This window comes from Echeneis naucrates, chromosome 24, assembly GCF_900963305.1.
Source record: "Echeneis naucrates chromosome 24, fEcheNa1.1, whole genome shotgun sequence".
Taxonomy (NCBI): domain Eukaryota; kingdom Metazoa; phylum Chordata; class Actinopteri; order Carangiformes; family Echeneidae; genus Echeneis; species Echeneis naucrates.
In genome coordinates this window covers 4554141-4572502 of record NC_042534.1, presented here as the reverse complement: position 1 = coordinate 4572502, position 18362 = coordinate 4554141, and the positions used below count along the sequence as shown (strand labels likewise).

Sequence of the window (18362 nt, the reverse complement as noted above, 5' to 3'; positions counted from 1 at the left end):
AAAAAATAAATAAAATAAACATAAATATCTGATGACGACACACTGGAAATCAGTCTTTACCTTGTGGCAGGTCTGATGAGACATAGGGCACATCTTGGGTGTTGATGTGTGTCCAGTCAAAGTCATCATAGGGATCTTGCTGGTAATCACACTGAGAGAAGCCCTCGTCAAATGTACAGCTTCCTGCAACAAAGAGAAATGCAATAATATTTAATCAACAGTTATTTACCTCAGTTAATTTATTTCTTTAAAGCAAAACAAAAGTCTCTGTTGAGTTAATCAGTAAAACTTTTGATTCTTCCCTGCATGTTGGTGCTCTGTGCTTGTGTTTGTCTCAGCTCATTAACAAACCAGCAGGAGCCTGAGCTCCGACAGTCATCACTCAAGGCCAGTCAGGATCACCTCTGACTCAACCATCAGGGCCCCTCAGCTGATCATCTGAGCCCCATCACCACAGCCTCGGGACAGGCATGTGTGAGCTGGCCCCCAGTGGCGGCGCCAAAACAGGAAGTCGCTCTAATACAGAGAGACGCTACTTGTCCCTAACGGCTAACTAAGCCAATCAACTTGCAATGATACATGGCTTGTGTTGGCAATATTGCTTATAGGAAAAGGATGTTAACTATCTGATTCACTGACCTAGCAGTGATGTACGACTTGTGCTAACAAAATGGCTGCCAGACATGTGGCTAAGAAAAGCCACAGCGGCATCTGATTCAAGTCACTGGTGGTTAGTGGTTGCCCAAGTATGTCCTCTGTGCCCTTCATGACATTGGCTAAAAAAAGAGTGAGTGGTTTCAATAAAAGCAATATACAATAGTGTGATAGTGATATACTATCTATCTTGATAGTGTGCACACATCTGGTACACAACTGTTCTGGGAATCAGCACTGATTAATAGAAACAAATATTTTCTATCCTACAACAAATATCTTCTGTTCAATAAAAAAAAGATCAAAGTTTGGATTACTATTGATGTTTTAGGAGACAATTTGAGAGTAAATTGATATGTGGTTATGACAGCCAGAAAACTAAAATCCTGTTCTAACAGTTGAGCTATAACATTTAGATCAGAAGAGAAGACGTTACTTAACAGTGATCATTATAACTTGGAAACAACCATATTTAACAGTTAACTTCACTGTCAATAATTTTCTAGATTTATCTTTTCTTTTTATTATAAAATATGAAAAAGGAAGAAGAGCAAAAAAGGTTCATCATGATTTTAAAGCCAATTTCATGACTTGAAAAACCTTTTTTTTTTTTTTTTTGGCAACCAGTAAACCAAAATCCAAAGCTTTTTAATTTATCATAATGTAACCTCTAATTAAAAAGGACTGAATTGATGGTCTATTAAATTGGCCAAAAACCCAACTCATCTTTGACACGGAAAATTTTGAAAAAGATACATTAGACCACAGAGACACAAACAACTAAGAAGTTCCGAGTGTTTCTTTTTCTTTGCTTTCTCCTTTGTTGTGAAATGCGCAAATTTTCAGGTATTATGGCGCTACTATTATGGAGCTACAAGAGCAAGCCACCATGAAACACTATCAGCAACCAGCACTGCAGCAACATAAATCTCCTCGCATTCAGTTGGCTGTACAGCTTTGCTACGTTTGTCCTAGAGCGAGCTGTGGCGGCTGTGATGGAGAACAGAACGACAGGCCCTCAGACACCCCACTGATCTGAGCTCCCGCTACAGAGGGATACCAAGAGGTGACAGCCGCCGCCAGAGGAGAAACAAGTTAACATCAAACTAAGTGACTGTCTTCGGCTGCCGGCTGTATGGCTGGCTGTGACTCACAGCCTCAGAGATGCGCTGGATCACATTCCTCCTGGCGTCATTCTTGAAACCAGCCCCTCTTCATGCAATTCACTTCAGTCCCATTCAATTCAATTAAATCTCTGTCACAGCAAGTTTACCTCCAGTTACAATGCACAAAAACGCTGGGACACGTAGAGGGCGTGCAGTGCAGCGTGACAACTGGGATTCTTCCTCTGAACTATTATAAAAAACCCTAACTTGGATGAACACAATCTAATACAACTGATGTCTCACCAATGTGCCAGTGTGTGTGTGTGTGTGTTTGTAACACTACATGACTTTCTGCCTCCCACAGTGTGTGTGCCAGTTTACATCTTGCCGTCAGGTAGCTCTCTCTGCATGGTTAAACGAGCAAAGTGTGTAACTCCAGTGTCTATATGTGCTGCAACAACAGACCAATACACTGATAGACCGTTTTTAAGTAGATCAACTATTCCGTCCATTTGACACTCTGTAAAATAACATGATGCTGTGTGGTTTAGATCCACAGAATAGCATTCACAGTTAGTTTCTTCCAAGAGGATCCTGCTGGCCGTCACATAGCTTTGTTTTACAGTAATGCAATTAGCATTAGCATCCTGCAGGTATGTTTGCCGTCATTAAATGCTGGTACACATAAAGGGAAAATATGTACATGATTTGCAGTCAAAGTGGGAAATTCTCTTTAGTCTGCAGTGTCATACTTTCAGAGCCAAGGAAACAGCTTTGGTACACAAATACATTTTTTTCCGTAGCTGCTGACGTGGCCAGGAGACAGATCGAGTGCCGCGTTGCTGTTAAAACCGCAACTGCCCCCACGTCTGAACAGTGGTAGCTTTCATGACCTCGTCCATTGCTGTTAATTTCAGCCACACAAACATACAACTGGCATACTCCTTGTGGATTGTGGACACGACCACATGCACAGCAGCACCGCAGGCTTGTTTGTTAAAGCAGGGACTTGCTCCAACTAAAGTGAGTGTTGTTATTGCGATCTAAAGACGTGCAGTAAAAATGATTAAAATAGAAATCAGTGTGCAGTATGATGTTTGATAACTAATGTACTCTGCAGTTTGGCCGCAAACTCACTTTATCACCTGTAAAATCTCCAATCAGGCAAATCAGTTTTCGTTGCTTATTTCTTGCTCATTGCTACTACTGGTGGGTGGTAACTTAAAACATGACAATAGTGACAGGTTTGTGAATTTCAGTTCAGATTAAAGCCAGAGCATGTTAGCTTTTAACCTTTGGTGATTATCTATTCAAGAGTTGCGTTGACAGCGCAGTGTCATTTAGCCTTGGTTTACCTTCAAAAGCTTTAGTTTGGCTGTGTTTAACCTTGCTGAAGATACAGTGGGCACACAGAAGCTCTATTTAGTTTCTTTTTTTAGCTTTTTTATGCAATTTCTGCCTATGAAAGCAGTATAGAGTGCACAGGAAAATTGGATTTAAACTCAGCATGTTTAAAATATGTGCTGTGGGCATTTAACTGTGTACACAGACACACATCGAGTTTCACTCAGCTTTGATATGGTGCTGCAGCAGAAGAAGTATCTTGCCTTGGTTTAGCAGTGAAGAAAAACATGTCCTTGTTTTAAATTCCGTTTTCTGACTGGTTTATAAGAACATTTCTCCACCGTGGATCATTCCTCCCTTTTCATCTGCACAACTCTAATAGATATTCACTTTCAACAGCCAACATAACAAAAAGACAGTTTTCTTGTGTATGTGTGCTAAAAATGGGCGTGCACGGAAACTAAATATATGTGTGAAACTGTTTGCACATACGTGTAAATGCACACACACTCAAACCTCACGCTCTTTCAGTCAAGTTCTCAGTTAACAATTTTCCCTTTCCCCAATGTCCTGCCAACTTAAACCAACACACACACATCAACAGACACATGGAACTGACAGTAAATCCTTGTTGCCAATAATGAGAAGAGCAGACCTTGAGAGCTTTTTTTAAATACCTCTGTTGAAAACATGCTCAGCTAAGAGCCCTGTCTTGTCTAAATGTTGTATAGACTTCATATTACTCCATATACACATTTATATCTATCCGTTTTACAAAAACAAACTTAAATGCTTCTAGGCCGGTATATTGTTAGCTGCCTGTCTGAACATTCGCAAGAGGTACTTAGCGAGGTTAGCATTCATTTGTGCCTCTGTCCATTTGATGAGTCCAATTTTCACTTTCCTCTTTGTTCTAGTTGTGGTGTCTGCCAACTCCTGAGGGAAATATCTGGCCGCTCAGCTGCTAAATGCTGCTCTGTGGTCACCAGCGAGTCACTAAACATGGTTTGTTTGCAGTTTAGTGATGAGGAGGTAGTGCGACGTGAGTTTTCAGAGTCAAGACAATGAGCTAGATGTTGAAGTGCTCCTTGGAGCTGAGAGGATGAAAACCATCAGTGGTTTGTGTGGCTGCCCCCATTTCATACTAGACAGTCATTTGACTTGTGTATTCATGTGTTTCTAGTGTGCCTGTCTTTGTGCATTAACTGTATAATACAATTGAACAAATCCCTACAATAGTTTTGAAAGTATATGCATGTGTGTCCAGATGGGTCATTATTGCTTCCCTCCCCTCCATTCACAAGGACACAGAGAGACAGAGAGAAACCTACTGCATGCTAATCACTTCCTAATCAGCTTCTGTGATTGGCTGCCTTGCTAATGAAATAATGGTGACTCATTTGCATAATAAAATAATTAGAAGGACTTGATAAAGGCTCAAGGGCAAACAGAGGAAACACACACACACACACACACACGTAATGCTTGCAGTGACAGAGGACCAGCCGCAGTCTTTTCTCAGAGATTGCTGAATGGCATCAGACACAACATCTGCCAGCGTCACTCAGAATCATTTGGTGGTGATTTGCACTGACCTCCACCTCCAAGAGGTGAGTCAAGCAAAACTGTTATGACCCAAACTGTTCAGAAGCAGGCAAAAAAAAGAAAGGAAAAGGTGGAGGGGGACCACTTGTATTCTGTTATTATATTAGACCAACAGGGCAAGGCAGTATAAAAATAGCTGGTTTGATTAGATATCCTTTTTTTCCCCAACTCATCTGCAGAAGAGGTCGTGTTAAATCAGATCTGTCCACAATAGTCTTCTCAGACAGAAGTCCCTGGTAGTTGCTGAAATCTGCTGAAGGTCTAAGTTGCTTTCTTCCCCTTTCTTAACAATTCCAGACAATCTATATTGACAAAGAAACGGCACTGTAACTGAGAAATGGCTTATTATGAAATCTATGACTGTGAAGTACTTGGGCCCTCGGGGAAAATACAACTCCCCAGTGAGTAAATCTTTACAGAGAAAGCAGCATTAGACAATCACAAACATCGAACCTAGTGAGGCTTTGATGCTGTTAACTCGTTCCAAATGGATAGCTGTTTATCGCCTCAGCCGATTCATGACTGTCTCCATACAACAAGCCTCTTCACTGCTCGCACTGCTCTGACTTCGCTTCTTGTGTAGGCAAATATCTTGTGTCCTCAGTGGCATTGAATATTATTCTTCATTACCACTACTGCAAAAGTCTAACTAGCTATTTTTGTTTGACTCAAACCTGCTTCTTAAATCACATAAATGTTTTGAGTCATTGCCAGAAGGGATTTAACTGTGTTTTCCTCCAAGGACATGCAGTAGATGCTCCTGAGCACTCACACAGGCTCATAGCAGCTTGTACTTGATTAAAGTGATGATGAGTTAATGTGAGGAAAACAGCTCAAGGTGACAGTCCTGTGAACTGTGAAGTATAGTTCGAGAGCAAATGTGTGTACGCAGAGAAGATATGCCTCTACAAAGTATGAGATGCGAAAGATGATTCAGTGATCGAAGATAACATTGAAGCAACTTTAATGATGCCTGTTTGCATTTACTGAGAAACTTTCTGTTCACACGCCTCATATTTGAGCCATTCACATGACTGACCATCACATCTCGGCTCTTTATCACATGATAAGGACAAATTATATCTTGCACAAGTGTTTTTTTTTCTTTCTGCAGTGTATATACAGAACAGTATATACGCTTCTTTTTTCACTTTCTGTCTGTCACACCACCATGTCTTTCTAGCATTCCTCTGCACAGCTCTGTTTGAGTCTAAAGGCAGAGATACTATCAGGGAGATAAGACAGGATGAGTGAGAGAGGGTGAAGCAGATGGAAAGGAACACAAAGCAAAGGTGAGAGTGGAAAGGAACAGGCTCGCTAACAGGGAAATGGGGATATTCATTTAGGGGAGTTCATAATACCCCTGTTGAAGTAAATGCATAACACTTAGTTTACATTCCTACTGTGTTATCATTTGTTTCATTACTAACATGTTCAATCAGGAAAAAATATGTTACGTTTGGTGAAGAAGAGAAGAGGGGATGAGAAGCTCTTTTTGCAAACGCAAATCATTTTCAAGGACAATAATTACATTTACATCATTAAAATCCAATTCCAACCACCAGTAATCCTGTTTCCCTCCAAATAATTCCAATTTTGGCCAAGTCCAGTTAATAATTACATTTGCTGACCTGGATTTGGGATCATATGAGACTTTGTGGGACATTTTATACCCGTGAATCACTAAAATGGTTTTAGATTTTGGCTCAAACAAATGAAGCTGGCTTAAAAGGAAAGGAGGAGAAAGGGGAGAAAGAGTATTGATGCAAGAATGGTGGTATGCAGTGATTTATAATATTATCCAAACTATTATTGCAGTTTTGCTGGTTTTTAATCTATTTGCATGTGAATCACTGAGCTGCCTTGATGCTGACCATCTCAAGGACACTAATAAAGTTGCACCTTATCGTTTACTTTCTCTGTGTCATCTCTACTTTTTTGTTCTCCCTCCCTCTCTCGATCCCTCTCTGCCCCGGGTCTCTCAAAATAGGTGAAATTAGCCTGAAATGATACAAGGTGACAAGAGAGAAGCTGACACACACACACAAATGCATGCGCGCGCACACACACACACACACCAACTCTTACTCGTCATGCTTCAGCGGCCCTTGCAGCGCAGCGCGATGCCATCAAAGCCAAGAACCATACACACACACCTCGCCTGTTAAACATACACACCGGCATGTGCAATCACACACGACTTGCACAGCAACACACACAAGAACACACTCAAAAGCGCTGGTTTAATTGGAAGTGCTGAAGGCTGGAGAATTTCTCCTTCATCTCACGATGCTGTAATTGAATCTGAGACGTGTGTGTGTGTGTGTGTGTGTGTGTGTGTGTGTGTGTGTGTGTGTGTGTGTGTGTGTGTGTGTGTGTGCGTGCGTTCAGCTGATTCAGGAGTTTCCATTGACAGTATCAGTAAAACAGAAATGTGTGTTTTTCCCTCTGTAAGGAGCCCCTTCCATCCCTGACTATCTCCTTCCCTCACCATGCTCCCCTCTTGGGGTTAATGCAGCTTTTCAATTCAAATTCAAAACTCAAGCAGTTTTCAAGAACCACATTATTTTCCACAAACTGATGGTTTTGTTGCAAAGGCTCTTAATGAAAGGCAGCCATGACCTCCATTTCTGCTTTCTGGCATTTCACTGACCAATATGTCTGGATAGAGCCCACTCTTGGACTGAGTATAAAATTTTATGTGCTGAACCAACAGTTGATTCAGAGCTGTGATTCTTTAGAATGCTTTTGCCATCAAATTGGGCACTCACTGTACTCTTTTTCTAGTTTTGTGCTTGTAAAATGTTGCAAAAATTGTCTATTCTTCTGACCTTGCTGTTGAATGAGGCTTTGAAAAAGGAGTTTGAATGTAGTACTGTACTATTTGGACAACCAAGAAACAAAAAGCCCCTTGAGCGCACAATGTTGCACAGACAATTCACTAATGACCTGACATTACTGTTTCACTTGCTCCATTGCTGTTGCACAGTTCAACAGCAATGGGAACAGAGTTTTGAAGAACCATCTTTTGATGCTACAGTGGTTCCATTTTGTGCAAGCAATTTGGTTTCACATGGCAACCTTATCATTAAAAGCTCCAATATGAAAATGGAAAATAGTCTCTCAATTTTTCCAGGAATGTTGCATCAACTGTGGTCTGGAAAAGCTCGTAATGCTGCCTATAGCAGAGGTGGTGCACTCCACATGTGGATTAAAAAAAGATGTCAGCTCTCAAAGTGTATGTTGCTACGACGTGGAATAATTATCGCCACCGTTGCTGGCTAATCCATAGATCTCTAAAAATAAGACGTGGAAATAAGAAGTGCAAATTAAAAAGTTTCCAAAGCTTCAAACAGAATTTACCAAAACTAAGAATAAATGCAAAGCTGCAAAATGGATCTAAGCAGCAATTACTCTTTTGAGGAGCTGAAACAAATCAACATTTGGAATTTGTCATTTATTGGCAAGTTGGTTTTTCTGTAAAATATCTTGTTTAATATCTTTCTCGCAATTAAAAGAATAAATCAAGATAATTTTTTCATGTTCATCTAAAGAAATTGCTCTCAGTTGATGACAGTCTTTGGGGTTTCTTTTTTTTTTTTTTTTTTTTTTTTATTATTTCCAAACATCATCAATATGAGTATCAGCTTGCAAGCAGTCGAGCAACTAATGATTATTTTCACAGGCAGTGAGTATTTAATTCTTCTTTAATGATCTGATTAAACATTAAAGTCTTCCAGATCATTAAAGTGTTAAATGTCCCTCACAATTTCTCAGAATACAAGGTGATGTCTGGAAATTGATTGGTTTAAATATATTATTTACTATATATAAACAAAACAGAGGGCAACAGCGAATCCTGAAATGTAAATCAATAAATCAGAATGTCTCATTGTGGCTCCAATTCCTCATGGTGGTGATATAAGTAAACAACCTGCGTGACCTGTTGACAGTCAACATAGCACCTGAGCACTAAATACATCACAGCTCTGAGGGAATATCGGATTTTTCTGAACCGTTCTTTAGTTTTCTTTGTCTAACTACAATGACCATTGCAACGTGTGTTTGTATCCGTGTTTGTGTGTCCAGATAGCTATTAGCCGTGCTAGCAGGGGTCGAAACCTTTCATAGACACTATCTTTGTGACATTCACCTCTCTCCTGTGTTTTCTCTCTGTCCCTCTTACGCTCTCGGTCTATCTCTCCATCGTTAATCTCTATTACTATTCAAATGCTGACATTTAAAGCGACTTCACATGCTGGCTGACTGGCTGGCAGATAAGGCAGCAGAATGGAGGAATGGAGGAGGTGGGAATGATAGAGAGACAGAGGGGAGAGCATGTCGTTGACAGTGAAAATTGGGAAATTCTCCCCACCTCTGCTTTACCCCCCCTTTACACTTCCCTGCGTGCGAATAACTTCAAACATAAACCCATGAAGGAGTTGGATTTCAATTGTTCTCGAGGAAGCTGAATCATTCCCTCCCTGTTTTTTGTGTGTTTGTTCACCCATTTACCTCTCCCCACACCCACATCTCTGTTTACTGTCTCCCTGTCCACCCCCTTTTCTTTCTGCCTCGCTTGGTGTGGGATATCACGCAGTTTGGTTCTGCAGGTGTCCATTTAACAATTCACAATAAAATACTGTATCTACAGGGACACTTACACACTTCAACTTTTTGACAAAGATGTCCAGTCAACTTTTCTCTCCTTTTCTGCAGAAATAAGCGCTGAGCTGAGACAAACAGAACAGTTTTATGGCTGGAAATTAAGTATTAAGGTGACTCTGGGCATTGGTATCCTGTAACGTCACCGAAAGACTAACCCATAAACCATCTCCATCACCAGATCCTGTGTCAGTGTGTGTCATTTTGAATGACTCAGGAGGGAGTAATTATTGAGCCCTCAGCCAGGCTCAGAACCGAGAGCTGCACAGCTGGTATTTTCTTTTAAGTAAAATCCCCAAACAAGTTTCAACTGGCTGCTTCTCTCCACCCTTCACTGCACACTTGACCTCAGAAATGCTGACTGGCTGACTCACTCCAGACACTGAGCCTGTGTAAACTTTAACCATCGTATGATTCAAAAAGGGAAAAATCCAGGAAGCAATTAATATGTTATTGATTATCTCCACTCTAAACATTATGTGAGCGATGTGTAACTCGCTTAATTCAAGCAAAAGCACTTACACAACACTGTACACTGGGGCTCTACCATTAAGAGAGTTGGCATGTTGCGCTTCCTACAGCGGCAGTTCAGAGTAGAAGGGGACGCAAACTAAAAACCAACTCTCCCAATGCGGAAAAAGAAGAGCAAAAAGATCATCTGCTAATTGTAAGCAAGATTGTCAGAAAGAAAAAAGAGCGCATAAAACTTTTGTCTTCACCACAACACAACATTAAGACAACTACATTAAGGTGAAGTAAGAACATTTTTAAGGTTTAGGTTAAAATCTGTGTTATATTTTTGCTTTGGTTTTAGTCGATGCGCAACAGAAAAGGACCTGTCTGATTTTGAGACAAAGATTTGTGCTAACAAAAAGGTAGCACAACATGGAATAGTTAGCAGTGCTGTTGCTCTCTCCACAAAAGTTCCACCCAAAATGAAATCACTAAAGGTCCCTAAAATAATAGGTCAAAGTGAACGTGACCATCATACAATGCCTTACTGTAAAGCTCTATGAAAACAAGTTTTAAAAAGAGAAGCCTGGACTCTAAAGAGATCATTCCTGGACAGAATGGGGTCAGACTTGCACAAGGTTGTCAGGCTGTATTTGGGTGGAGCAGCGAGTCCCACACCTGTATGTATCCACATGTCACTGGAGCCAGCAAAGCTGTAACACTAAACCATTCATCATGCTCCTGATAGCGACGTGATAAATAACTGGGAGAATAGACTCAAATAATGCTTTATCCTTTGTAGAGGATTTGAATGGGCCAATGACAGGGCAGGCAGGAGGCAGTTTGTTTCTGAGCCAATCGGGGCACAGCTGAGGTTTTGGACTCAAAAGCATGCCTGGTGTGGATGAGATAAGAGCAGAACAAACACACATTAAACACCAACCCCCACAGTCGTGCATGTGCACACACACACACACACACACACACACACACACACACAAACACCAACAGACAGACAAGGTAAGTAAGACCAGATGGAGAAGGGAAAATTTTGGGAAAAACAACGGGAAAAGAGAGTGAAAGAGAAAAATAGAGCGATGATAAAAGGAAGGGGAAGGAAAGTAAAATAAGGGGTAAGAGGAGGAAGCCCAACTGTGAGTTAAGAAAAAAAAATCCATCCCAAGAGCTTTAAGCAGGTTAAATCTGAAGCAGCTAGCTTAGCAAGTCAGCACCAGGGCTGGTGACACACTGAACTGCCTGGCTGATTTCTCCAATTGTCCAGCAAGCTGGTTCAGAGGCTGGGTGACTGATTTACTGACTGACTGACTGGCAGGTCGGATTTAGTCTATCCCGTGTTTGTGCAGCAAAAGCACTTCAGTTGTTCAGCCTGACGGACGAAATGCAGTTGTGCGCACTGACACACAAAGAACAACCTGAAACAGCAGTAATACTGAAGAGACCGACAACAGACGGGGAGAGAAAGAGACAGAGACAAACAAATAAACACACATGAAAAAAAAGCCTCTGAAACATCTCACTTCAAACAAGAATAAAGTGCCTAAAATAACAATTGGAAAATGTTTCTGGGACTTCTGAAACCAATAAAAATCAAATCTGAAAAAAATAAATAAATCTGAAATAGAAAAAATTGTGTCAACATAGCTCTTTTATCTGTGATTGTGACACAGTTCTGTCGAACAACAAAAGATACCTAACGACAGCATTTACTGTCCTGGAGGAAATTTACTTTTCACTGGCAGCACAGAAGAAGCCCATATTACACAGCAGTGGAAATCATAGAGACCCAAACAAAGGGAATAAGATACAAATGGGAATAACATGCTAACAGGCCAGACAACTACCAAAACTCCTCGTTTTTGGACTGTCTGCAGAGTTAAACATACCGTGCACATTTCGTCCTGAGGGTAAAGAACGGTTTATCAAGTACAAAGATAACAAGTACAAATCAAACTACAGCAGTCTGTTAACAGTTAAAGTATGCAAAGAACATGTGTAGACATGTGGAACAGCAATATTTACAGCAATGTTAACACTGGAGTACGGCTGTTTGCGTCCAAAGACAGTGTGTGTTTATGAAAAGGAAATTCAGCTGAATACTACCCATGTGTTGTGTTTGTAGTTCTAACACTGCTCTCATCAAGTTTACCATTAACATCTGTGCAGATGGCAACATCGCCACAAAGATACACATTAGCAGGCAGATGAATCAGCGTCCAAACAAATGTGGCCTTACAGGATGGAGCAACTGTGCCAAAAGACGCTGCAACAGAGCCCCATCTTCAGCTAAAATGATCAGCTGAGCCCGATTTCTGTTTTAGCTATGACCACTGAGATGCTTATATAAACGGGCTAAACTGTGTTTCATTCATGGCTGGCTAGGTCCAATATGGGATGGTGTCGTTCCAAAAAACACAAGACTTGTCTTTAATTAAACTTTACCAAAGTTGTATTTTCTGCCACATCTGACCTGCCGCTGCTCCGTTCCCAGATCTCAGTCACTACTTTTTCTTGATTTGTACAAAGGAAATTCAACATTTCCTTCTCATAATACTGAATATGCAAGATCACAGGGAGATGGATTAGTCACAGTAAACGATCACAGATATTATTAGAAATATTGGCCGGTAGAACTTCCACGAGATGAATCAGTACAGTTCACACAAGTAGTGAGTCAGTCTACACGAAGAATTCAGACTTAATCAATCAAATTTTTTTCCTTCAAGCACACATTGCATGTGTGCAGCTTCTCATACTGCAGTTACAACATATCTTCAACAATGCAACTGCAGGAATGTGAACATGCTGCCACTCTCTCCTTTATGTCTCCTGATCAGCCACACTAGCCTGGAGACTGGAGAGAGATTGCATACTGCAGAGTGTGTGAATATGAGTGTGCATGTTGTCACCTTCAACTGTAAAATGTGGTCAAACGTCACTTATGGGCTGGAAAAAAAAAAGAAAAGAGGGAGCTCAGAGAGGAACACAGCGAGAGAGGGAGAGAGAGGGAGAGAGACAGAGAAAGAAAGGGCAAAATAAATGCAACAGAGACCTCCACTCCTTTTCCCTCCAGTGTGTGTGTGTGTGTGAGGTAAATGAGTTTTGGGAGTTGTCGCCTCTTTACGATGGCTGTAACTGGCCCGAGGACAGCTGTTATTACACTTTACAACTGGGAAATACTGTAGATGATTGTGTGTGTGCGTGTGTGTGTGTGTGAGCATCAGAGAGAGAAACTAAGAAACATGATGGTCACTTGTGTCCTCGTGTGAGTTTAATGATAGGGAAAATTAAAGATGTTTTACATGAGCCTCATTTGGAAAATGAGCCATTTTGGCAAACAGTATTAATTCACCTTGATTCAATTATTCACTCAAGTCTAGTTATTCAAACTATTATGTTTTGGTGTGTGTTATGCTTTAGTATGAGTGTCTTGGAGGTAAGGATTGGCTCTTGAGAGAGAAAGGCCAGTTACCTACAGGGTGGTAGTCTTTAAATAGAAATATGGTATGTGTGTCTACAGTCTGTCTGGTGAATGTGTGTGTCTATTGTTAAATGACAAAGCTTTGAGCAGGAAATGAGTCGGGCCAGTTTTTGACTTACATTCAGGTTACAGAGTAATGCCTCAGGCTATCTCTCTGTCTCTCTCATGCACGCTCGCACACACACACACACACACACACACACACACACACACACACACACTTTCCATTCACTGTGGCCAGCCTAACCCAAACCCTGATTCTAACCAGGACCAATTCATACCCAACATAAACCTCACCGAACTTCATTTCACATCTTCCCCCTGAAGCGGGCACCATGAGGATCATGGTTTGGTACCCACGAGGACTACTGGTTTGTGTTCATGCGGGAAAAAGTTCCAAAAATGTAAACACACACGAGAAACCCGAGACACCATTGTTGAACGTGTCCTTTGTCTTTGTCCCTGTCTGCACAGATTGAGGTCAATAGACATACACAAACTGGTTTGAGGTTTAGTGGTCAAAGATGTGACTGGAGGGTTGCTGGTTATAAATTCCTGCATCTACACACACACACACACACACACACACACACACACTGAACAGTATGCAGTAGTTGTTTCTCAGTTGTTAAGCACAGACCTCTGTGCTCTGAGTGAGCACCATGACCTCAGGTTCAGTGGAAATGTGTCAGACTTTCTTTAGGGAAAAACTGTACCAACACAGTATTTTATTTCAGAGGTCATCATTATAACCATTACAATAAAAAAAGGGGGGTAGTAAACAGTTGACAGGGCAGAACACCAGCATAGTGGTTAGCACTGTTGCCCCACAACAAGAAGGTCATAGGTTCAGTTCCTGGCCTGGAGTCTGTCTATGCAGAGTTTGCATATCCCTGTTTTCCTCCCACTGTCCAAAGACATCATGTTTGGGTTAACTGGTGGCTCGAAACTGTCCGTAGGTCTGACTGTGAGTGTGAGTGGTTGTTGGTCTGTCTGTCTCTGTGTGTTGGCCCTGTGATGGACTGGCGACCTGTCCCCCACGACCCGGAAACGGATAAGCAGTCAAAGATGAATAAACAGTTGACTATGATGAATTCATATCATTTATCAAATCAGCATTGTATCTACATCCTGCACTTTTATTACTTCCTGGTTCATTAGGATTGTTTTTCTAAGGGAGATGCCAATACAATTTTTAATGCTCTTGTGTGCAGGGCCACAACTAATGATTATTCTCATCATTGATTAATTTACCATTTACTATTTTGATATATTGATTAATCACTTGGTCTATTGTGATGATGAAATAACCAGAAATGCCTTTGTTCTTTAGACCATTTATCACACTCCCTGTGCTCCCTGCAGTCTAACTCACAGCTAAATTTTCAAGAAACAATAGGCCCCGTGGGAATCATGTGAAAGCCATTGTGAGAGCCACTTACAGCAGAGACATCCCATGGAAAAAAAAAAGGTAGATTCACTTGTCAATAATAAACAGATACTGTTGTAATACTCCGACTCCAAGCTAACCCTGTCTCCTGTAACCAGACAATGCTTCCTGACATTCACAGAAAGCCTGAACATTGATTTGGCGACTGCCGTGCATGAATGAGTCTCTTGTAGTAAAATGTCAAAAACACAGAATTTTAAATAAAAAAATTGGTATATGTGGAAAAAGAGAGAGAGAGAGAGAGAGAGACCCTTGGTCAGGACATTTTGTGCAAAATCTTTAGTTTGAATGTCAGACTATATTTCCTTTTTAAATAGATGAAATAGTTAAGTTGTGAAAAAAATGTAAGAGAAAGAAAACACTCCCTAAAGGATGGCAGCCATGTAGCTGACCCTGAAATGTCCATTTCATGGGGAGAGTGTGTAGACATTTGGAGGGGCTGTGGCCTATTGCTCCAGGGTGCCAGACCATGTATTATTAAGCATGGACTCACACTAAGACGGACCCTTTAATGACAAAGTCATTGGAAGAGTCACAGAGGAGGGCATCACTGAAGCATATATGCATCCGTGACCTCCGATCTAGACACCAACACTGCAGAGGCTACACAAAGCCAGCACTACAAGGCACCTCACAGTATACTCTTCTCACTACCTCTGATTACTCCCATAACATTTCCTTTACACAGCACAAGAAACCCACAGTGTTTTCATAAGCAGAGAGAGGCAGACATGAACAGAAATCAGCCAGAGACACTGCCTCCTGTAAAAGTCATCACCAACTGAAGAAACAAATGGTGCAGGAGTCGTGGAGCGTCATACAGATTGCAGATTAAAAAAACATCCCAGAATATCCTAAATATCCATCTGTTTCCAAGAACAAGAATCACATTCGGTCCTGTTTCCAGTCTTACAGTGCACACACATGCAAATTGGTTTGAGGTGGGGGTGAATTTATTTTCAGCAGGACCTGCTGCTAAAATGGCAGCAGCATAAAACCCCCTAGGGACTGATGACAATCACCAACAAAAAGCAGCCAGATTTTAAAATTCTCTTGATTCATCAACAAACACCTCGCTCCCACTTGTCATAAAATTAACAAATTAATTTTTAAGCAGCTTGCCCAACACTGAAAATTTATGCTAAATTCTTATATGTTGCTATATAAGGATGGCGGTGAAAACTGGTTTGATTTCTGTGATTGGTCAACATAATGTTTTAAGCAGTGGCTTATTTCCAATTTACATGGAGAAGTTCAGGTGGGGTGGCTGGGAAAAAATCCAATTCTGGTGCCTTGGAGAGAAACCGTCACCTCAGCAGAGCCAGTTGTCTTTATATGGGAAAGCAGTTTTCCTGGTCATGAATTCTCTAATATCATTATATTACTAAGTGAGCGCCAAAGAATGGAAATGGTCCACTACAGTTGAAACAAAGTTCAGTAGCTGCTTATGACCACCCTCATGAGTGTTGTCCTACATCTTTTAAACTTTCCCACAGCATTGTCCTTTCTGCCCTTGTCTCTGCCACACACACACACACACACACACACTTTCTTCCTTTTGTTTTATGCACATACACACACATTCACAAGCTTTCACTCTTATTGTGCCATGTTGTGGCCACAATGGGTGCCAAGTAATTAACACTGTTTGTTCTGCGAACAGTTTGGAACCTTGATAATGAAAAACAAGTGCAAACCTGCAGCTTTTTTTTTTTTAATCCCATCTTTCTGTCATAGTCTATCTTTCCACCCCCCTGTCCCCTTCCTTTTTCTTCTTGATCACTCATCTCACCCTGATGACTGATGAACATACTCACAAACAAACACACTATCGCTTTTCTCCTCCTCCTCCCTCCATGTCAGTGGCATCGTTCACAGCAGCCAGGCAGAAAATGCTGGTTCCTCTCTGGTTTGTCGCACAAGGAAACCATTGGTTGTTATACAACATCCCGACAATCACTGCTCTGTTTGGTTGTTGACTTGTGTCTGGGCTGAATGCACAGATACACACACAAACACAAACACACACAAAAAAAACCTGCTCACTTTCTCTGAAGCTTGCACACACAGGCCAAACCAGAGCGCTCTTTTTCTTGCTCATGTTAATGTAAGTAATCAAAGTGGACAAGGGGCTTTGTAATGCTGACAGAGTGAGGCAGTGAAGGGAGGGGGGGGGGGTCATCTCCTTTAACTGTCCACTCCACTCTGCCTCTTGTCCTGCAGGGGAGGGGGAAGGGAGAGAGGGGAGGACCGATGGTGACACAGTCTCAAGCAAGAGAGGAAATAAAGACACGGTGAAAGGGGAGATCAAAACAGTTTCCCACTTTGCCAGCATTGAGAGCCCATTCTCATCCTCTAATTGGGATTTTGAGATTAAATTTTTTTGTTTCCTTTCAGAATAAACAAATCCCCTGCGATACACAATGTGGACCATTTACTGAACATTTACTTCATAAAACTGCTAAGATGGACTATAATTTCCTCATATCACTGCTAAAAGCATCCGCCAGCAGACTGTTACGGCCGCATCCTTTGATTCACAACAGACTTACATCCATCAGCAAAACACACAGGAGCTGCTCTGAGAAGTTGTTTTGCAACAATGAATGCAATTTGAGCAGACTCACACACAAATACACACATTTAGAGAATAGTTGGACGGCAGAGCATTTCTGGCAGGTGAGCACCACCAATCTGGCTGCTGGTTTTGGATGGCATCTCTCATCATGGCTGCTGCCTCAGTACCATCCAACTACAGAATGTATGTGTGTGTGTGTGTGTGTGTGTGTGTGTGTGAGAGAGAGAGAGTGTTGTGTGTTATCATGCCATGCCCACAGGAACAAAAGTCGGTACAATCAGGACAAAAAAAATCTGCATGTGCATTTCCACATGTCCCTCCAAATGCATGTCTGTGTGTGTGTGTGTGTGTGTGTGTGTGTGTGTGCTAGGCCAAGGGCCTTGTGTAAAATCCACTCAAACAAACAACTTGAAGAGTATGAAACAGCTTCCTTGGACCAAATTTGTAGCCATGGGCAATGTGGTGGTGGTGGTGTGTCTGTGTAGGTGTGTGTGTGTGTGTGTGTGTGTGTGTGTGTGTGTGTTGGCCTGAGGCAGTGTGTGTGTAAGTGTTTGTGTGTCTGTGAGGAGTGGATTGCTTCATGGCTGGACGGACATGAAAGGTAGAAAGAGACAGTGAGAGAGCATACCCACACACAAATATACACACAGACCCACACAGTCTACAAACAGGAAAAGCTTTTGCCATAATGTTCATGTATGGATGCGTGAACAAACAAAAAAATTGAATACTGTATGAACCCAAAGACACACACACACACACACACAGTGAGTTTTTCAGTATTTTCTCAGAGGAAACTATTATTCGTATTTTACCCCCTTGGGTTTGGATTATTATTTTTGTGAAGATTTGAAGAACAAATAGAACTATTTTTATTGTGAATATCACCATTTCATTACAGGCTATATTTAGTTTGTGTTTTCTGCCCTAATTCATGGAGATCTTACCACACTGTTGTGTTGTGTTGTGTATTGGCTCAGTTGTTTGGGATGCCTATGTGAAAGAAAC

General features: G+C 41.3%; 1 protein-coding gene across 4 annotated transcripts in view; it reads right to left on the bottom strand.

The window, feature by feature from the left end:
• Positions 1-18362, bottom strand: part of ptprk (protein tyrosine phosphatase receptor type K) — a 96237-nt gene that overhangs the window by 54998 nt on the left and 22877 nt on the right. For all 4 annotated transcript variants that reach the window (XM_029497151.1, XM_029497154.1, XM_029497152.1 and 1 more), the window contains exon 3: positions 61-183. In XM_029497151.1, the coding sequence (XP_029353011.1) occupies positions 61-183 (123 nt within the window). The remainder of the gene's footprint in view (positions 1-60; positions 184-18362) is intronic.